Source organism: Camelus bactrianus, chromosome 6 (genome assembly GCF_048773025.1).
Source record: "Camelus bactrianus isolate YW-2024 breed Bactrian camel chromosome 6, ASM4877302v1, whole genome shotgun sequence".
Classification (NCBI taxonomy): Eukaryota; Metazoa; Chordata; class Mammalia; order Artiodactyla; family Camelidae; genus Camelus; species Camelus bactrianus.
The window spans coordinates 85,610,099-85,632,791 of NC_133544.1; the positions used below are offsets into that span (position 1 = coordinate 85,610,099).

At 40.4% G+C, this 22,693-nt stretch overlaps 1 protein-coding gene across 2 annotated transcripts in view; it reads left to right on the forward strand.

The window, feature by feature from the left end:
- The first annotated feature begins 468 nt into the window (after positions 1 to 468).
- The window catches only part of AQP9 (aquaporin 9), a 36,155-nt gene continuing 13,930 nt past the window's right edge, over positions 469 to 22,693 (forward strand). The window contains exons 1-2 of one of the 2 annotated variants that reach the window (XM_045506301.2): positions 469 to 825; positions 22,131 to 22,257. In XM_045506301.2, coding sequence (XP_045362257.1) covers positions 715 to 825; positions 22,131 to 22,257 — 238 coding nt within the window. In that variant the 5' untranslated portion in view covers positions 469 to 714. The remainder of the gene's footprint in view (positions 826 to 22,130; positions 22,258 to 22,693) is intronic. The other variant, XM_010969453.3, reaches the window with a different exon arrangement.

The following is a 22,693-nucleotide window of genomic DNA, read 5'->3' on the forward strand; positions in this document are numbered from 1 at the left end:
ACTTGCATGTGAAACTTGCAGTGGTCTCTCCGTGAGTTAATTTCATCTCTAGAGCAAATGCAGTGATTCTTAACACCCTCAGGGAGGTGTCATTAAATTACTGAAATGTTATCGGAAGAAAACAAGAGTGACTAATCTTGCAGAACAACATTTCTATATTTTCTTCATGTTCTCCAATTTGCAAGAAATCTTCAGAAGAGAGCTTACACTGGATATATACATATATACCTGATTTGACAATTCCAAGCAACACCACAACCACCCACTTCCGAACAGGGGAAAAAAAAATCAGAAGCTTGCAATTGTGCAACATGTAAATCTCTTCTGGCCTGGAGCCCATCGCTGTGGTTTGGCAACACAACCAACACATCTCTTTTCTCATCTCTTGAAAAAAAAAACTCAACAGAGGGAAAAAATACCTTGAGAATAAAGGTAATGATTAATCCATCGGGTACAAAAAGGATTGTTTTTGGGATTTCAGGTTCTAGCTCACCGTTTCAAATAAACAGCAGTGAACAGGGAATGACAATTTCACCAAAAGAGGATTAAGCCGCAGGCTCTAATTGGGGCAGGATTTGAACGGCCAGAGAATCTCGCTAGGCATCTCCAGGAATCTGCGAGCAGCTGTCAAAACTTCCATTTCATGTGTCAGTGAAGTAGGAACCAGAAGAAGCAGGTATTGGTGAAAAGAGCGGTCCTTGGAGAAGCCCCAGGATGCAGTCTGAGACAAGACAAAGGAAGAAAAGCTGGAAGCAGAGACTGGTTTTGAAGAGCAGCTTAGCAAAAGAAATGCTCTCCGAGTTCTTGGGCACATTTATAATGATTGTAAGTATTTTCTGATTTCCTGAATTCTGACCCAACAATGCCTCGTTTGTAACCTTGTTGGTGGTAAAGGGTTTTGTCTTGGTTCCTTTTCTTTAAGTTCATCATTGGACTCATCTCTTCCAGGAAACAGCAAGTTCCTTCCAGATTGTTTGGCTACTCAGTGGCCAAAACTTTAGGTTTCCATGTACTCCATTTATCTACAAAAGTGGATGGGAGTGGAAGAGGGGGCATGAAGCATTTTCTTCATTTCAGAGTTTACTCAGGCTATAAGATGACTGTATGAGTGAATTCAGCGGTTAGAAATTTCTCTCGTTGGTTCGTTGATTGATCTCCTGCTTGTTTCCCACAGACACTGAGGTGGTTCAGTCACTTGAAGTACTGACAGTCCAGAAATATGGATGCCGAGAAACAGCTTATTATCACAATTGCTTGGCAAAGATTGTGTTGTCAGATCACTTGATTTTTACTAAATTAGAAATTGTACTAATTTATTAGGTAGAAATAGTGTACTGTGCAAAGGTCCAGTTTTATATCATTTTTTTTCTATTTAACTCAAGCTAATCTCTGAAGAGTTTTAATTAGACAGTTACAAAAACCTTCCAGAGATAAAGGAAGGATGGATTCTAAGAACCTCTCGAGGATTTTGTCCAGAGATTTGTACAGCTATTAAGAAAAGACTGGAAAGTTTGCTCAAGTGGCATGGGGTCTAAGCTTTCATCCTATTGCATATTCCAGCATTCTCTGGATCCTGAAGTTTTAGCTGGAGTCAAACAATTTGTGAGCAGAAAATTAAATGTGTAATCATCTTCATGGGAAGCAACTACTGCTTTTAACCAGCTTTAAACAAGTAACAACAAAAACCTGCTCAAAAATTCCCTACTCCATGTTCGAATAATTCCATCCTTCTTAAGATTGCCCATAAACTTTGTACATTAAAAGTGCTTTGGTAATGTGCAGCATGGTGACTATAGTTAGTAATATTGTAACGCACACTTGAAAATTGCTAACAGAGTATATCTTAAAAGTTCTCATTACACCAAAAAAGGTGTAACTGTGTATGGTGATGGATATTAACCAGACTTATTCTGGTGTTCCTTTCACTATATAAACAAATATTGAATCATTGTTAATTCTAATTATACCTCAATTTAAAAAACAAAAAAGGTCTTTGCTTTGAGTGAATACGTAATAATTTAGGAGAATAAGCCAAGACTGAGAAGTGAACGTGAACTCAAAAAATGGAACTAGTGTAAAAAGAGAGAGCGTAGTAAATTTTCTAGTCTCTGAAGGCTTCTTTTTACCTGATTCATCCAAGTATTTTCAACTGTTACGGATAATTTCTCACATTCTCTCTTGACCATCCTCACTGCTCACCTATGTGACTTAGGCAGGGGCAGGGCAGGGGGTGGGGAAGGGCGTTGGGAGGAAAAGAGAGAGAAACATCCAAGATTCTTCTGATTCTAGTCACTGCTTACTGGAAAATCGCCCTCAGGGAGACAGAAACCCTGGAGTCATGTTGACAATTTGGTGCCCAAGGGGAAAGTGGTTATTACCACAGCCTCACTTCATCTTCATGGTGACCTGTGGTACAGACAAGTGAAGCCAATTCAGTTACAGTTCTGAGTGCTCTGCAATAATATAGAGGAGGAAGTGAACTAAACATCTATGTATTTTGTAACCCTCCCCAAATTAAAGCCCTTTTTATTTCTTAACAAGGACCTATTTCATAATCCCATCCTGTTTAAGTTGAGTAAATGAAAGTAGCTTTTAGCCATTCACTATTCTACTCATGCAAAGAATACTGTGCCTTCCATTACTATTCAAAGCAGGAACTAAAGAAATACTGTATGTTGAAAAATTAAGCTTTGTATCTTTTCTGGCTAAAGCCAATTATTTCCTGAAAGGTTTGATTTCTGTCTACTCGTATATTTTCTAAAGCGAACCCTGATGAAATCTTTAATTGTGATTTTTCATCTTCAATTTTGTTGAGGCTTGTGGGGATGTGTAAACAAGAAATTTCTGCAGAAACACAAATTTTTAACTAATAAGTTTACATGGTTTTGCTCAAAGATTATCCAAAGTAATTGTTTCTGCTTTATTAGAAAATGTGCATTTTGCCTTGCTTTCTCTAGTAAAAAGCTTTGCACGTTGATAAGGCATGGAGCAAAGGGAGCACTAAAAAGCTGGCAGGATGTGCAGGACTCACAGGTCCTTCAAATTTGTGAGGTTGGCTTCCCCCAGACACTGGGAGTCTGATGCCGGTTCCCCCGCTCCTCTCAAAAACTGCTCTTAATTAAGGAAAGCGTCTCAACCTCATTTCACTGCGGTGCAAATGACTGATAAGGGCTACAGGTAAGCATTAAGGGAAGAGAAGGTCCATAAAATTTTTTTTGTAGAGTAAGACTAAACACACCAATAATTAAATCCTAAGCTAAAGAGCTCGCTCCAAGTTGGCCTTTTAGACATAGGGATAGGCAGGCCTTTTTGCCTTTGCTAGTGCCAGGGAGAAGGCTTGCAATGCGTCTTCCCCATCACAGAGAAGAGGTTTAGAAGCATTGAGCTGCCGAGGTAGGGAGTATGTATGAAGTACCGCCCATTTGTTAGCTTCTTTACATATATTTGTTTAATCCTTACAGTGGCTGCATTAGGAAGGCTTTATTATCACTCATAAACAGTTGGAGAAATGAGGGCTCAAAGAGATGAAGTGACTGGCCAAAACCAGGAAAGCAGCGGACTGGGATTCCTTCTAATCCTAGAGCCTACGCTTTCCACATACTTCTCACCCATTGCTGGAATTCCTCTGGCCAGTCCTTGATAGACAGTAAATCAGACTCTGCTTTAACATTTCCATAGACGAGAGCCCCAAGTTATCTCTGATTCACTTGTGGGCATGTGAGTCTAATCGGTGAGCATCTGATGAGACCAACCATCAGTTGTGTCCCTAAGCAGAAAAGACTGCTCACCTCACGGGGACATGTGTGCGGTGAAAGCAGAGAACAGGAGATTTCTCAGCCCTCTGCATGTGGGCCCATGGTGTCTGGGTTTCAAAGTGCACATTGAATATACACTCCTTGTAAAATTCCTGACATAGGAGGCTCATTATATGCTGGCTCCCTCACCCCTCGATCCTTCCCCTCTTTTACCTGAGAGTACTTGAAAACAGCTGCTTTGTTCCCTCCTGGGCATCGTGCCCACGCCTTTCCCTGGCATCGACTACCAAACTCTGTCCCTACATAAATGGGACCCCATCGATGTGTGTTGAATTAATAATTCCTTTTTTGGGCTGAACTTCTCAAGATCTCTTGTCATTTCTCTCAGGAGCTGTGTTCATGCCTCACCATTCCGTGTACCCTCTTTGCTTTCCAAACATTTCGGGATTCTTTCATACAGAGCTCATACTCTTGAAGACGCTGAGGCAAACAGCCCAGCAAGCAACCATATTTCCTCTTGTGGTGGAAGGGCATCCTTCCCGGCTGGACTTTTGAGTGGATAGCATCTACTTGTGTATTGGGAAAGACCTTACCTTCTTTTCTCACTCTATCAAGCTTGTACATTAGACACCTACCTTTTGGCATATCTAAGAATGAAATAATGCAGATACTTTTGCTAAAAGTAATACCTTTTATCTGTGCCCTGAAGGGAAATAGAAAGGGCAGAGCCCTGGGACACAGGATATGGAGGTCAGAGGGGAGTGGGCAGTGCAAGAGGGAGGGAGGAGGCGGGATGGGCAGAGAAATTTCAGACCCCACGGTGTTTCCCATTTCTGATCTGCCTTCCTCCATGACTTCGTGACCAAACTTCTCTCCTTGCCAGAGTCACCAAGTTCACGTCCTCTGTTCTGGGCGGGTTCTCAGATATGCTGGCTATAGAAGTTGTAGGGCTTTTAAATGATTATTACAAAGTGTGCTCAGATATTGGAATAGGTCTGTTCCATCTTAGGGAGCTTTTGAAATAAAAGAATATATGGTCAGCATTTAGAGTGAAATAGGAAAGTTCTTAAAATTAGCCAGTTCTTAAAATAAGTCTGCTTTGCAGGGTGTCATTCAGGACATTCTGGTCCACTACATTATTTAGAATTCCCAGGGACTCACAGGACAGCGATGAGGTAGGAGTGAGGCTGGTGCAGTCACTTGCCCTTGGAATCAGCGTGGAGCCCAGCTGTCCTGCCTTATGCACTGGTCTTGGGTTCCCACTGTGCTTTACCTCTAAGAGGCATACAGTTTTTTTTCACCTGGACTCTTATTTTTATAACTCTTCTTGGGGCGGGGGGGGGGGAGACAGACAGACAGACAGAAAGGTGATCAACTTCATTTTGCCAGACGGGAAAATATTTACCATAGCTAAGAGGTTCACCCAAGGTCACCCATCCCATGAATGCATGAGTAAGGCTTGATATCTTAACTCTAGTCATTCCTAATAAACCATTATTTAATGAGAATTGACTCCTTTCATGTGAAAGCCAAAGAGAACTTTAGTAATTTTATAGCCTAAAATACATTAGATAGTAGAGTGTCAGAAGATTATTATATAGAACATTGGAAAAGAATCTGAAAAAATGTGTGTATATATATATATATATATATATATATATAACTGAATTGCTTTGCTGTACACCTCAAACTAATATTGTAGATCAACTACACGTCAATAAAAAGTAAGAATTTTTTAAAAAGATTACTGTATCGAACAGGCATGATCATGACAAGAAAATTTTATAGACCTATTAGCATAAAGTTTTTGGACCTCTTCACCACCTACAAAGACATTCAAACCTCTTGTAACACCAGGACTCTGAAGGAACTCAGCCATCTCTCCATGGCTTTAGTGAACACTTTGCCCATGCACAGTACTGTGTTTCCCCCCAGGACTTCTATTTGCTGGATCCTCCATGAGAACAATCTGTGGCCCAGAGCAAAGGACCTGCAGGGAAGTGGCCCTTAAGAGGCCCCACAGCTCTTCTCTCTTGCTTTTCTGGCTCGGCAGCCCCCTGCCCTCTGTTTTCTCTCTGCTTGGTTCTTGCTTATGGCTTTGCAAAGTCGCGCCCCACTGCAGGCCTGGGATGTCCAGGACTCAGTGTCCCGTGGAACTAAGAGCTGTCAGTGTGCTGACAGATGACTGACTAGGAGCCTCTGCTGGCCTCCAATGGCTTGTCTGCTGCAGCCAGGAAGGGATCCTCCACCCTCAGGCCCTCACATACTGGCTTTGGAATGAAGTGGTCCCTATTGTTTGATTCCTGCATCTTTCAGATGAGGAAACGAGAGACCCAGTCGCTTGCTCAGAGAATTCTGTCAGATGCTCTTTCTACCACAGCAGAACATCAAACAGAACATCCACAGCCAACCCTACCTGCTTCTTTTATTTACTTATTATTTCTGTCCTGTACTCTGCCTTGCATGGATCTGTACTTCCGCACGTGGGTGTTCTGTCACTTGAAGAATGTCCAAGGTTCTAAATCTGAGATGTGGAAGAGCCAAATACAAGGTCCCACATGGGCTTCTACCCTGTGCCTTCAACAGGGTGTCAAGGGGCTTGAGGTGAGAGAACACAGGTACGTGATGAGGCCAAAAGCTGAGTTAACACTCACTTTAATTCTGAAAAAAATCTAACGGGATATGGGGATTGTTCTTATTTTACAGATGAGGAAATTAAGGCTTAGTGCGGTGGAGCTCCTGACCCACAGGGAAATGTGTGGTGAAGCTGGATTAGAATCCATCCTCTCTGGTTTCTCTTCACTCTTGTGCATGCTTTTGAATGTTTACCACTGCCGCCCGTGACAAGCTACATTAGTTTGCTGTGTTTTGCAAACTCACATACATGGCTTCATAGCTTGTATTCCTTCTACAATTTGAGATTTATCTACTTGGGGATGTGTAGGTGTAGGTAATTCATTTTAATTGTCGTGTAGTTGGGCAGGTTTATATATCCATTCCCCTCGTGAACTGTTATGCTGTTTGCAGTTTGTCACAGTTATCAATGCTGCTGCTGTGAACATCCTGTACACATCTCCTGGTATATGTGTTCCTGAGTTCCTCTCGAGTACATGCTTGGAAGTGGGTTTGGTGGCCCTAGGATGTGTATCTTCACCTTTATGTGCTTTGTAACATTGCTCTCCAAAGCGGTTTCAAATTTACACTACTAGCAGCAACATGAGTTCCCATTTTCACACACTCACCAACCCTTGATACTATCCAACTCGTATATTTTTGCTCATGTGATATAAGGGAAATTCACCAGCAATTTTAACGAATTCCTAGTGCAGTCGACCTTTTCATGTTTACCGAACCTTAGGATTGTCTCTTCTGGAAATTGCCTCCTCATAGCCTCTGCATATTTTGGTTTGGTTTTGTTTTTCTGCTTTCTCTTATTGGTTAAAGGATGTTGATATTTATTTAAAATCCAGACATTAAAGATATTTTGTGTTTTCTAATTATAATTCAATATTTTGCTTTTCATATTTAGGTGTTTAAATTATTAGAATTTATGTTGGAATTTATGTTGGCGTCTGGTGTAAGTGTCTCTTTATCTGGAAGGACAGCCAATCGTTCCAGTACCATTTTTGACCGGTGTGTCCTGTCTCTACTGAGTGTGATGCCATCTCTATTATGCACTAGTTCACATTTAAATGTAGTTGTATATCTAGATTGTATTTAGTTCCATTGATCTCTCTGTCCAAATGCCACATATTTTTGTTATAATTGCTTTCTAAATAATTTTTGTTATCTGGTATGTTTCTTCCTTTGTTTTTGTTTTTGTTTTCAATATTGCCTTGGCTATTTTTAGCCTATTATTCTTCCACATGAATTTTATGATCCATTTATCAAGTTCCATAAATACCCTGTAGAGATTTTTAACTGGAATTGCATTGAATTTATAGTATCCTGGATAGAATTGACATTTTAAAATACTGAATCTTCTCACCCATGAAGAGTTTTTCATTCATATGTTTGCTTTTTATACTTCTTTCCAAAGTTTTGTAATTTACTTGGCATCAGTCATATGTATTTTTGTTTGATATATTTCTAGCTGTCTTATGGTTATTATCACTATTGTGAATAGTACCTTTTTTAAAATTATACTTTCTGATTGGTTATTACTAGGGTTTAGGAACAATACTGATTTTTGTTATATTGATCTTGCATTCAGGAAACTTGGTAATTATCTTATTAATTCAAGTAAGTTTATAGATTATCTTGGATATTCTGTATAGATCAAGGCTGTCAAATCTGATGACCACTAGCCATATGTGGCTACTTAAGTTGAAGTTAAACTTAAATAAAATAATAATTTAGTTCCTCAGTCTTCCTAGTTCCATTTCACACACTCAAGAGCCACATTATGACTATTGATTACTGTACTGGACAGCACATAAACAGAGCTTTTCTCTCATTGAAAAATGTTCTACTGGATTGTGCTGACAGAGATAATTTTTTCTTTCCAGTCCTTAAACATTTAATTTCTTCTTATTGTCTTATTATAGTAGTTAAAACCTCTCGTACAGTGTTGTTAGAAGCTATAATGGAGGCATTCTTGTTCTAGTCCCAGCTTTTTAAAATCTGCTTCTCATGGTTTATCATTAAACATGAAAGTTTCTAGAGGTTTTTTGGTAGACATTCTTGACTTGAGAAAGGAAATTCCTGTCTATTCCTCATTTACTAAAACTCTCATTAGGAATGATTGTTGAATTAAAAAAAAATCTTTCTACATCTATTGCGATGAGCATATGGGTTTTTTAAAAAATCTGTTGATAAAGAAAATTATATTGATAAATATTTTTAGTATTAAATCATCTTTACACTCCTGAGATTAATTCCCACCTAATCATCCAGCATTTAGTTGGCAATGTTTTATTAAGTTGCAATTTTTATTATGTTGTCCTTACCCAGTTTTATTACCAAGGTTATATTAGCTTCTTGAAATGAATTGGAATTATTTTTCCTCTTTTTATATTTTCTGGAACATCTTGTATAAAATAAGGATTATGTGTTCCTTGAAGATTACTTAGCTTGTGAATTGAAAAAGAGAGAGACATGTCTGAGAGAAAATTTCTCTAAAACTGTGTCTAATTTAGATTTTCTATTCTTAATTCCGTTTTTGGCAGTTTGGTTCCTCTCTTCCAGTCCCTCCCCTACCCCATCCCACCAGGGAACTGTACTTCATTTCTGTTTTCAAATGTAGTTTTTCAAAATCGTTAATACTTTCAAAATTAATACAGTGTAAGTAATCATTTTGAAATGATTTTTCATAGTATTTGCTTATGACTTTTAAAAATCTCTGCTGTACCTATGATGATGTCCTTTGTTTAATTCTTTTTTTATATATAAACTTTTGTTATTGAATTATAGTCATTTTACAATGTTGTGTCAAATTCCAGTGTAGAGCACAATTTTTCAGTTATACGTGAACATACATATATTCATTGTCTCATTTTTTTTCGCTGTGAGCCACCACAAGATCCTGTATATATTTCCCTGTGCTACACATACAATCTTGTTTATCTATTCTACATTTTGAAATCCCAGTCCCTTCCCACCCCACCCCAACCGCAGTCCCCCTGGCAACTTTGTTTAATTTTTAATGTGGTTTCTTTGTTTCCCACTTAGCAGTTTCTGCTTTGACCTTTCTTATGTTCTCCTATGGAGCTGATCAGCTTTCTTTAGTTCTCCCCTTTCTTTGCTTGCTCTCTCTATTTTTTAAGCATTCACCCTTAAATTAAAAAAAAAAAAAGTATTCTTGCATTAACAAAGTAAAGTGAATCAACATCTCTTTCCTTCTGAACAACACAAAAACCTTCTAAAAATCTACCAATCTACCTTATGCCATTATTATCTAAAATCCTACCCTCATTATTCTCATTATTGGTGTTTTTAAGAGTGAACACTTACTTAAATTTACTGTCATTTACCAGCTTATTTGCTAATCATTGCTACATTCATCTGTTACTTTCTTTCAGGTGTAATCTCTTTGGGTAGTAAAACTTTCTTTAGGACATTTTTCACGAAGGGTGTGTGAGGGATACATTTTCTCAGTCTTTCTTTGCCTGTGTCTTTCAAAGTTCAGTGATGAATTAGCTGACAGATTTTAGGTTGATGACTGGTTTTGCTTAGCATTTTGCAGGTGTCATCCCAGTGTCTCTGCTGTTGCTGTTGACAAGTCTGTTGTTGGTCTAATTTTTGTCCTTAATAATCTGCATTTCTCTGGCTACTACTATGAGTTTCTATCTCTTTTTTTCCTCTGAGATTTCACTAAACTATGACTTGAGTGAATTTATTTTCTTTGTAGTAGTACTCAGGGTTCATCTTTAATTTAAAGATTTGCAATTTTCAGCAATTCTGAAAAATTCTCAGCTTTATCACCTTACCTCTCCACCAGATTCTCTATTTTCTTCTTTTAGAACTCCTATTATATTTGTACATATGCTCAATCCCAATCTCTCCACGTTGAATTTTGTGTCATGTTCTCAAATCTGTCCTTTGATGCACTAATTCCCTATTCAGTTATCTCTAGTGTCTTATTTAATACATTCATTAAGTCCTCAGTTACATCAACATGTTTTCATTTCTAGAAGTTCTGTTTGGTTCTTGTCCTTACCTGCCTTTCTTTTCCCTTCCCTTGCTTTTTTAATCCGTTTAACTCACTAAAGCCTAATACATTTATGGTATTTTAGTTCCATCATCTCGAATTTTGGAGGAGCTACTCATCCTGCTTATTTTATCTACTGACTCATTCACAAAGGATCATTTCCATGAGTGTTTTGTGAATTTGCATTGTAAACCCTGCAGGAAGGCTTATTACTCAGTGCGGGAACGCCACATGGCCTCCCCTGGGGAGTCGCTTTTCTTCTAGAACAGGTTTGCACTTGCTTCTGCCAGGTCGCCCAGTACATCACTACCAGCGACGGTTACTGTGAAGTGGAGAGCTGAATAAAGCCTGATGAACGTGGGTGCTGTGGTGAGGGGCACTCACTCTAAAGAACCACTCTCTGCTTCCTTTCTCCCACGTGGGATGCATGACCATGAGTGACTAGGAAACCCCATGCCTTCTCCAAATGAGGCTGGTTCTCTCAAGTCCTTAGAGCCTGAGTCAGTATCAGCTGAAGAAGGATTGTCCCGCAGGCTTCCCCTTATCAGCAATGAGCCTGAAGGGCCAGACTAACTTGGGAAATTTTAGAGTTCCAAAGGGCCTGGGGAGAAAAGTCTGTTCCGAGTCACTGATCTGAGGGCGGCAGACTCACAAAGCCAAATTTAATTCTGCCAAACGTAGCCCTGCTTGTGATCTCTGAGTTTTAATTTTGACCCGGAAAACTTGCTATTTTAATTACTTTCAAAGGGGAAATACTTTTGTTTTCTCCTTTCCAGAAGTGGGGTTGGTTAGTTTTTCTTTAGTGACAAAGTTTGTTGCAACATGTTCTCATTACTTAACAAGAAAGGAGAACACGGGACGAGAGCAGAAGTTGGCTCCTCCTTACTCATCAGCCTTGTGATGTACGTGCGGCATAAAGTGAAGGATGTGAGGAAGGGAAGCCTCAGAGAAGTGAGAGAACAACCCACCATCCAAATGCTAAAAGAGCCCTGCAGTGACTCCATGCGTCTAGTGGGCACCTTATTTCATGTCTGAGGTAGGATTGCTGCCCTCACTGACCCTGCCAAGCAAAGCAAATTCTTTAAGAGAAAACATGCCGGCAGAATGTTCACCACCAGCCTTCTCGACCATCTTGATAGACTGGCTGACATGCTCTAAGATACAGGCCTGGAATGGTCAGTAATGACCAAAAAGGACCTGAGGGCTTAGTCCCTCCTATCCTCGAATCAGCCCACATGGCTTAGACTCTGAAAATTTCGTAGAAGGAAACCTCTCCCCAAAACCTGAGCCTCTATCAACCAGTGATTGGTTAAGGAAATCGGGGTGCATCTCCACAATGGACTTGTGCATCCATTAAAGATAATGAGGCCGATCTTTGTATGCTGATGTAGAAATAATCACTAAGCTATTCAAATGAAAAAGCAGGCAGAAAACTGTATGTATAAAATACTCCTATCTGCAAAAATACACACACACACGTGTATTTTTTAACAGAATATACCAGAAAGTATTGATAGTAATTACTTATGGAAAATAAAAAATAAAGTCTGGGGTGGGAAGGACACAAATTCTTATATTTTATCATATACATCCTTTGTAACTGAAAATTCTTTACATGTTCATGCATATTTTCTTCACCCCGCTGAGCTCACTCAGTGGAATTTATCCCTTCCGAGTGTTTTAGGGAGTTGCTCGAAATGTGTTCTGAAGAACACTAGTTTCACAAATTGCAAACAAGAATTATGTGAAAGAAAATATGCTGTCCTTCCCAAATATGCTTTGGAAACACTACATTAAAATAAGTTAAGCAGTTTTCTCAACTGCAGGAATTATCAGAGCCTTTAATCTTCACTGTAAATCTCTAAAAGGAGACTAAATTATATAGTTGTCCCACAAATCCCTTTTTTTGAGGAGTACCCCATGGAACTCCTATACTTTGGGAACTGCAGGCCCTGGAATGAACGTAAGAAACAAATCAGTGACCCAAACTCCCCCGTCTTCAAGGATCTTCCAGATTTGAGAGTGATCTGAGGTTCACCTGACATGGCTGGGCCACTCTGAATACAGAGAGAACTGTCCTCACCAACCCCCCATCCACATCCAGCACACTCAGCCCCACAGTTATCCTAGTATGAACACGCCCACCTTAGTAAATAATTAATTCGTTTCTTATTCTGGCCCTGGGATCATGATCAAGCTCTTGTCCCAGCTACCATTGTTTTGGGTGAGTTGAGGGATGTGAGTACCTGGTGCAGGTCAGAAAAGGAGAGTACTGTTCTTTCCAGCCTAGTGGAAACAGTACTGTTTAGTCACCTCTCATTTCTGAGGCCTGCGTTGGCACCTGGTACGCTTTTTCACTTGGAGAGCAGCGCTGTTGGCCATTTGCCCATTCACCTCGTTCTCAAATCTCAGATGCCTCTCTTTTTATGAGTCTGCGTTAACATCATCTCTTTTGAAGTACAGCTGGTTCTCGAGAGGTGATGGATCGCGTCCTGATGTTATCTCAGGCCACATGCCGCCCGATGCTTCATCTTTAACCAGAGAGTCCAGGTTTCAGTCTTGGTTCTTTGGGAGTATTTCTGTTATGACTGAGAAAGTTTTATTTTCCAATTTTGAAAGTAACTGACTGGAAAGCCGCACATAAATAGGCATTCTGTCCAAATAAAGAAACCACGTGGCCCCACCGAGACAGTAGCAGTAGTCACAGGAGAAGCACAGCACCAGGAATCAGGGAACCTGGCTCCAGTCAGAATCTGCCACTTACTAGCTGTATGATTTTTTTGTTAAGCCATCCAGTCTTTCACTTTTTAAATGGGGATTAAGTGTCAGGAAGAATGACGGAAGTAACACATGTGAGAGTGCCTCGTCTATGGGACACACACTGTAAATACCTGCTCAGTCAACCACCCAGCAGTCAAAATTATGTGCAATCCAACCTGGGCCTTATCACATGCTACTGCCCACGTGAATGTGAGGAATTCTACTGACCTCTCAACCTCTCTAAGAGGACCTGACTCGGGGTCGCTGTGAGGATTCCTGGGCTAATGTCTGGAAAGGGCTCAGCTCAGAGACAGCACTCAATAGACAGCACTTGACATTGTTGTTGCTATTACTATTATCAGCACATGTTCCAATGGTCAAAGTCGCACGGGCTAAATAGGTTTGTAGACAGGTGGAGTAGGATGTGGGACTTGTGGCTGCACACACCTGTAGCACCGGCCGGAGGGCCACAGTCTGCAGAGACCCATGTACTGACAGATGGGGGTTTGTTCTCCTTCCTCCCCAGTTACAAAAAACAAAATGCTTACAGGGGGAGGAGAGCCTTTAGCAAGTCCCCAAATGACTTTCTTCTTAAGACTGGGACTGTGTTTTGTGGTCTATTCCTACCTCCTTTGACGAAGTTTTGCCCTTTGTTAGCCCTTCATTCGAAGGCAGCCAGAGAGCCTTCCTCCAGGAACTGAGAGGCTGTCGTGCATCTCAGTCCGGGTGTGTTATCATAACCTCAGTATTTGTGGGGCCAGGAAGTCATTGGCACCAAAATCTAAAAGGATTTTTCTTCCCAGGACTTAAGATGGGGGTCAATGGCCCCAAAGCTAACTAAGATCAGGCAGGTAAAATATCTGAGTGAAGCAGGCGTGGTGGGGTTAAGGAGGAAGTGGACAGTGTTACGCCCTGTCTTAGGGGGCATCTGCCGCACAGATTCTCTCCACTGTGGCTGAACAGGACTGGGGTAAAGCTTTATCAGAGTTTCCAGTTCTTCAAGAATGGACAGAAATCCAGAGTTCCATGTATAACTTTCCTATTTTTAAATACTGACAACAATTTCTAAAATTAAAAAAAAAATCACCATGTGGGCCAAACAAACCATATCTTTGAGGCCATCCTATTTACAGGCTGTCCCCAGCCATGGACCACCAGCGTGTGACTCTGCCCTGAAGGTGTCCTTAACCATATTCTACAAAGACAAAATATTCTCATCAAAAAAGAGAGACTGTGATGGTCCGAGCCTTCTATTTGATATCTTCTGTTTCCAGGAGGCCTGGCTATTAGAAATCTAACTCCTACATGCCAGATTGCAGCCCTTCTCTTTTCTCACCTGGCAAAAGTGGTTGAGGCAATAGTGCGAACACCATTTTATTTCTGGAAATATCAGAAGAGAAATCTTGATCTCATATCATCTCAATCAAGTCCCTCTTGAGGTCAATCTCTTATACACTCATATGCACATATTAATATATTTCAGATTTAATAGTATTATGTCCAGTGATTGAGTAAATTTGGATACTAATGAAATAACTCAAGAATTTGGGGAGACTTAAATGTCAAAACAGACTTACCATAGGACTCAGCAATCCCACTCCTGGGCATATATCTGGAGGGAACTCTAATTCAAAAAGATACATGCACCCCAATGTTCACAGCAGCACTATATACAATAGCCAAGACATGGAAATAATCTAAATGTCCATCAACAGATGATTGAATAAAGAAGTTTTGGTATATTTTTACAATGGAATACTACTCAGCTATAAAAAAGGACAATGTCATTTGCAGCAACATGGATGGACTTGGAGATTGTCATTTCTAAGTGAAGCCAGAAATAGACAGAAAAAAATACCGTATGATGTCACTCATATGTGGACTCTAAAAAAAAAAAAGACACAAATGAACTTACTTATAAAACAGAAACAGACTCACAGACATAGAAAAAAAACTTGTGGTTACCAGTGGGTAAAGGGGGTGGGAAGAAATAAATTGGAGGTTCTAGATTTGCGGATACTAACTATTATATATAAAATAGATAAGCAATAAGTTTTTACTGTATAGCACAGGGAATGATATTCAATATCTTATAGTAACCTATAATGAAAAAGAATATGAAAAGGAATATATATATATGTATATGTATGACTAAAACATGCTGTACACCAGAAATTGACACAACATTGTAAACTGACTATACTTCAAATTTAAAAAAAAAAAAAGAAAAAATGGGCATAGAGCTTGAACATTTTTCCAAAGAAAACAGTCAGATGGTCAGCAGATACATGAAAAGATGTTCAACAACAAGAATCGTCAGGGAAATGCAAATCAAAACCACAATGAGATGTCACCTCACACCTGTCAGAATGCTATCATCAAATAAACAATAACAAGTGTTGATAGGGATGTGGAGAAAAGGTGGGAATGTAAATTTGTGCAGCCACTATGGAAAACAATATGGAGGTTTCTCAAAAAAATAAAAATTGAAGTTCATATAATTCAACAATTCCACTCCTGGGAATTTATTTGAAGAAAACAAAAACACTAATTTGAAAAGTTATATGCACCCCTATGTTCACTGCAGCATTATTTATAATAGCCAAGATATGCAAGCAATCCAAGAGTCCATCAACAGATGAATGGATAAAGAAAATGTGTGTGTGTGTGTGTGTGTGTGTGTGTATACACATACAATAGAATATTACTCAGCTATAAAGAAGGGTAAAATCTTATCATTTGTGATGACATGAATGAACCTAGAGGGTATTATGCTAAGTGAAATAAGTCAGACAGAGAAAGACAAAACTGTATGATTTCACTTGTATGTGGAATCTCAAATTAAAATAAATAAACAAACGTAACAAAACAGAAACAGACTCATAGATATAGAGAACAAACAGGTGATTGCCAAAGTGTGTGTGTGGGAGGTGGGTGGAGGGATGAGTGAAATTGATGAGGGAGATTAAGAGGGACAAACTTCCGGTTACAAAACACGTGAGTCACTGGGTCAGCATGGAAAACATAGTAATATTGTAATAAGTTTGAACTATGACAGATGCTAACTAGACTTGGGGTGATCATTTTGTAATGTATAAAAATAATGAATCACTGTGTTGTGCACCTGAAACTAACATGGTATTGTCGGTCAATCATACCTCAATAAATAAATATGTGATTTTTAAAAATTACTGGGGAGAAATAACCCAAAATATTTATCATGTCTGTTTGTGGGTAAAGGCATTGTGTTTTATTATTTTCTTTATATTTTTATGTATTCTTTATATTCTCTCTAAGGAGCCTGTACAGGATTTTTAGTCTTAACAAACATTTTTAAAGGCTCAAAAAAAAATAAGGGAGGATTGTGCCCATTCCTGGGCTCTGTGTTTTAAGAGGAATGCTGACAACCTAGAGCTTATCCAAGTGAGACTCACTGGGAATCTGAGGAGCCCCAGGGGTTAGAGATGAAGGGACAGAAACGAACTCAGGGAGGACTCTTTGCTCCCTCCACTTACTGGAATGCCTGGTGTGTGAAACAGCCTTCTTCTCTGTGGTCCCAAGAGTAAGCCAGGAGTTAATGGACAGAAGTTAGGATGGAAAGAAGACTCCAGCTTCAGATAAGAAAGGACTCCTCAACCACTGGGACACCAAAACTATACAGAACAAGCTGCCTGATGTGGTAATGAGCCCCCTATTCCTAAAGGTAACCAACACAGGCCAGGTTAATGCCCATTTTGGATGTTGTAGTTTGTCTGCTACTGAGTTCGGAACAATGTAGTGCCAAGGCTGCAAGGTGGCATGATGCAGAGTCCAGAGTGCTAACCATTATACCATGGAACCTCTCTTAAGGTAGCATGACGGAGGGTTTAGGAATGCAGGCTCTGGAGGCCACACAGTGCTCACCCTGGGAACCCAGCCAAGCCACACAGAGAGGCCATTTGTAGGTGTGTTGGCCAGCGCCCCATCTGAGGCATCAGCCGACAGCTGGCATCAGCCACTAGACATGTGACTGTGTGAGCCTTCAGATAATTCCAGTCCTCCAACTTTTAAACCATCATATTTGATACTAAATGGAGCAGAGATAAGATGCTCTACCAAGCCTTGCCCACATGACAGATTCACAAGCAAAATAAACGTTACCATTTTAAACCACTAAGTTGGAGGGGAGTTAGTTACATAGCACTGAATAACTGGAACACAATGTTTATATGACATTCTGAATTGCCATTGATCTTCAAGGCCATGGACAGCTGCTGAGTCAAGTAGAAGGTGGTGCTACTTGCAGAAAGGGGATCAGGTGGCTTAGGCTAATGAAAAAAGAGAAGGCTTGGTGAAAATATTGGGAAGATATGAATAAGAGATGAATAAGAACTTTGCGGGGCACAGTGAAGACTAGATCTGTAGCTTTGTAATACCTCCCCTCTGCTACACGATTCTGTGATTTTTCTAACTCTCCTGGAGAAGGCAGGTGCTGGATTCTGGCACGAAGGTGGAAGAGACCGTGGAGGCCTGTGGATGGCATGCATAGGAGGAGTGGGTGGTGGACTTGGGAAACACAACACCCAAGGAAACAGACTAGAACAGAACAGACTAGCATATTATTGCCTATTGGTATGGAAAGGAATCTTAGAGATTGCTTTCTAGATAAGGAAACCAAGATCAGGCACTTGGAAAACAATTAAGTACTGTTCGTTCAGTACGGACAGTACAACTGAACGTCAGAGAAAAGAGGTTAGGCTTAGCAGGAAGAATGTGAAAGGGTGATGGGTCCTAAAAAGATTTCTAAATGGGGGTTCCAGAAAAATTGAGACAGGATGGATATGATAATTGGCTGTTCTTGTGTCTACGGAGGGGAACCGTATGGCAGTTCTTATAGGTCAGAGCAGGGAATCATGTTGGAAATTCTATCAGTAATACCATGAAGGGTCGTGCTCTCATTTTTAAGGAAAAAAATTACACTGCGCACACAGAAGAAGGAAACCAGAGTGGCTGGCCAATTCCCTAGCAATCAGACCATGATACATTAGAATATCCAAGATCTGCTTCTCTAGTGCAGTGAATGCAGGTGGGAGGAGGCAGGCAAGGAAGGACATTGGTCGGCAGTTACCTGTCTTCCTCATTGCTTTTCAGGCTATAATAAATGTATTTAAAAATTAGGAAGCAAGGATGTCAATATGGGCTGAAATCATCTGAGTAGCAATTTATGACTAGGGTAACTCAGGTCCTCACCTTGTTCGTTTCTCCTCCTGTTCCTTTCCTGCAGTGCACAGCATCAGTTATCCTCCCTAGACAAGAACAGAAAAGCAAGTTCAGCGTCTATGGTGGGAGAAGAGAATATTAGTCTTAACGAAGTTTGACAGGGCAGAAGCCTTGCCAGGTCCACTCGGCCATTCAAAGCTTTTATGCCTCCTGTAGACTATCCCAAGTGCATGCACATCACACCATAGAAGAGGGAAGAAGCTTATCTGTAAAGTATTCCTGTCTCAGGATAGGCCTGTGTCTGAATGTGTCTCTTCCTATGCTCGCGGTGTGGAAAGGAGTTGTCTAAATCAGGTCATCTCAGCCGTCAGGAATGTTCTTTTCCTCTTTTCAGAAGATGCTACCAAAATGTTGGTTAGCTTGGAAGTTGTGCCCAGGGCATTTAATTGGCTTTAAATTAAAAAGAAAGAAAGACACCAAGGTGCTTTTAATTCTGTTATTATAATAGACAGGGATCCTATAAAAAATAAAATGTCAAGTCTAGGTGAAACTGGTAGGCTATGAAATGGACCCAGGAGATTTTTTTGTTTCTTTGTATTTTGAAAGGAGAAAAGGGAACATGTTCCTGCTGCAACTTTATTTAGCATTCACTGTAGGGTCTGGAGCCAAGCCTGTGAACAACGTCAAGACAGCCTTGTGTGTGAGATATGCAGCCCCGGCGCTACCCTCCAGATGTCCAGTCCTCTCACCTGTCCCTGCTGTCTAGTGGTAGAACTAAGTCAGTATATCTTAGGATCAGGGACTAAACAGGATGTTAAAAAATCATCTAGGTAATTTCTCTGCCTTCAGGGAGGAGTAAACCAAAACCATTCCACATGTATTAAATATCCCTTGTTTGTAAATTGTATTTCTCTGAAGGGCCTCACAAATGGGCCCCAGGGGAGCTATTTAGAACTAATTCATCACTGTCAGGAAATTGTTTCTGTGCAACCTGCCATATTTCACATTCAGACTTCCCTTCTCATTCTTTTGTGAAGAGATGCAGTATCTGGTTATTATCTTCCTGGTAAGAAGTCTTCATGTTTGTCATCTCTTTTTCCTGGAATACATTTGTTTCTGAAACCTTTCCTCACAGGCCCTTAACTAATTATTCACTTGATGCCAAGCCCTAACCTCCAGTTGGCTCCTCTTGAGTTATGAAACCTAAACTGGAATATGTATTCTAGAAAAAGATTGACCACTGCACATCTAAGAGCAACGATCTAATGATCCTGTAGCCCAGAACTTATTCCACCAGGACCACAGTGGCTCTTTAAGCATGATGTGAGGATGGCTGATGGTCATTTGTTGTCCTGTTGTTTTCCTACCAAATTTGTATGCGACTGTTTCATCTTTCCCAATAACCCCTCCTCGCCAAATCTTTCTTTTTTTCTCTCTTTCTTTTTCCCTTTCCCTCCCTGCTTCGCACCTTCCCTCCCTTCCATCCTTCCTTCCTTCCCTCCCTTTCTTTCACTCTCTCTTTCTCCCTCCCTCCCTGCCCCCTTCCTTCCTTCCTTTCTGAGTTAAAATTGACATATAACATTATATTAGTCTCAGTTTTGCAACATAATGATTTGATATTTATGTATATTGTGAAATGATTACCAACCACAATAAATCTAGTTAACATCTGTCACCATACACTGTTAAAGATTTTTTTCTTGAGATGAGAACTTTTATGATTTACTCTCTTAGCAACTTTCAGACATGCTATACAGTATTACTGACTATAGCCACCATGCTGAACGTGGCATCCCCATGACTTATTTATTTTATAACTGGAAGTTTGTACCTTTTGACTCCCTTCACTTATTTCACCCACCCCCTAACTCCACCAATCTGTTCTCTATCTGTGAGCTTGGCTTTTTGTTTTTCATTTTTAGATTCCATATATAAGTGAAATTATATGGTATTTGTCTTTCTCTATCTGACTTATTTTAGTATAATGCTCTCAAGGTCCATTCATGTTGTTGCAAATGGCAAGAGTTAATTTTAATTCTTTTTTATGGTCAAATAATATTCCACTGTGTATGTATGTGGTGTGTTTGTTTGTTTATTTATTTATTTATATTTATCACATTTTCTTACCAAATGCTTCTCTAATGGGCCATGATTAAATGGTTTTAACTGGTTATTCAATATATATGACATATTTTTTTAAAATTAGGAAATATATGGTGCTATGGTCTAAATGTTTGTAGTTCCCCTGCCCCTTGGTTCATTGAATTTGTTGAAAACCTAATGCCCAAGGTGACAGTATTAGGAAGTGGGGCCTTTGGTTAGAAATTGTCCTGAGGGCAGAGCCATTATGAGTAAGGTTAGTAGAGCCCTTATGAAAGACGTCCCAGAGAGCTAGTTCAGCCCTTCCACTGTATGAGAGCACAGAGAGAAGTCTACAGCCTGGAAGAGGACCCTCATCTGACCATGCTGGCCCTGATCTTGGACTTCCAGCCTCCAAAACTGTGAAAAATAAATTTCTGTTGTTTATAAGCCACCTAGTCTGTGGTATTTCGTTATAGCAGCCCAAATGGACTAAGACAGTTGGTAAAGAGAAAAGGATACATAATGAAAAGTTCTTTCTCAGTACCTGTCCCAGCCACCTACTTTCCTCACACAGTGTCCAATCCTATTTCATGGAGATATCCCATGCATATAAAAAGAAATACCTATAGTGTGTCTTTAATACAATTGGCAGTCTGCTTTAAAATTGCTCTGCATCGCTTTTAAATTTAATAATAAACCCTGGGGGTCTTTTCACTTTGGGACACACAGATCTCCCTCATTCTATTTTATGACTGCATAGCATTCTGCTGGTAGATGCACCATATTATGTTTATTCCAAACATTTCTGAATGCTGACTGCATTCTCCAAAAGAGCCTCCATCAGCTGGAGACTTTCGGAGGCTCACGATGATACTTCGCCTTCCTTGTGCAAAGGTTTGTGGAGTGCCTGCAGCCTTGTGCCTGGTGCCGCAGGGAACGCAAGAAGCGGTGGGTTTGGCAGCCTCTGCTCTCGGGAAAATACAGCCTCGTCAGGGAGAAGAGACCTTCTGTCCCCCTGTAGTCTTTTGCTTTCTGGCATTTTAGCCTCTACTGGCCTTTTACAAGGTAAAAATGGCCCTCCCACTTTCTGGGTGTGCATACAATTGTTCTGAGCCCATCTGGCTTATACTGAGAGCCCTTAGAGCAGCAATTGCAAACTCAAATGCCTGCAGGGGCCAGGAAGAAGACTTAAACGCGCAAGTGAAGTGAGCCAGCTAGGAGGACTCAAACTCTGTTTAAAGGGAGCAACCTATGGCCACTCTGTCCCAGGAAATTATTTTCCTACGCGTTGCTGAATTTTCTAATTGACTGAAAGGAACCAATAGGCAAAAGGTATGTGGGATCTTCCTGTGATATTTCTTACAACTGCATGTAAATTTACAATTATCTCAAATTTAAAAAAAAAAATTAAAATAAAAGCCAGAGGTCTGGATCATTGTGTGAAATTACCCGTACAAAATTCCAACACTGTGCAGGCCTAACGAAACTCATCGGGAAGCCAGGCGAGCCCTAGGACCACCACTTTGCTATCTGTGCGTAGCTAGAGGGTTATAATTCGATTTGTGTGAAGCCTGTGGCAGCCCAATACGTGAGTTTGCTTGAAATATACTTCTTGTTACTCTGACTTTTCGCTGTCTTTGGTTGTGGCCGTCTGCACTCACTTGCCAAGTTTCCTCTCATCCCAGGTCCTTGGATGTGGCTCTGTTGCCCAGGCTGTCCTCAGTCGAGGACATTTTGGAGGAATCGTCACTATCATTATTGGATTTCCAATGGCAGTTGCGATGGCCATTTATGTGACTGGAGGTGTCTCTGGTAAGTAGTAAAACTAATAGTAGCTGCTGTTAGCTCAGCCATTCCAACGTGCTGGCACAGTGCTGGGTGCTTTACATTAGTTTTTAGATCCCAACAGTCCTGCAAGAATATGTATTTAATTCTATTTTTCATAGACAACAAAATTTAAATGGCCAGCAAATGGTGACTTGAGCAAAGGCAACATTTAGCAAGAGACAGAGATGGGCGTTAGCATTTAGAACTGACTGCTTCCTAAATCTGGCCACTGAATCCTACAATTCCTCTGTGAATACAATCTTTTACTAGCTCTGCCCCACGCTGAACAGCCCAGTGTAGATCACTACAACAGAGGCAAGTCCCCAGACTTCTCTCTACAGCAATGAGAGAGAGTCTAGGTCACTTGCAAAACGGCTGGTGCTTTCATGGAGGTGCAGACCTAGTCCTGAAGGGCTTGGTC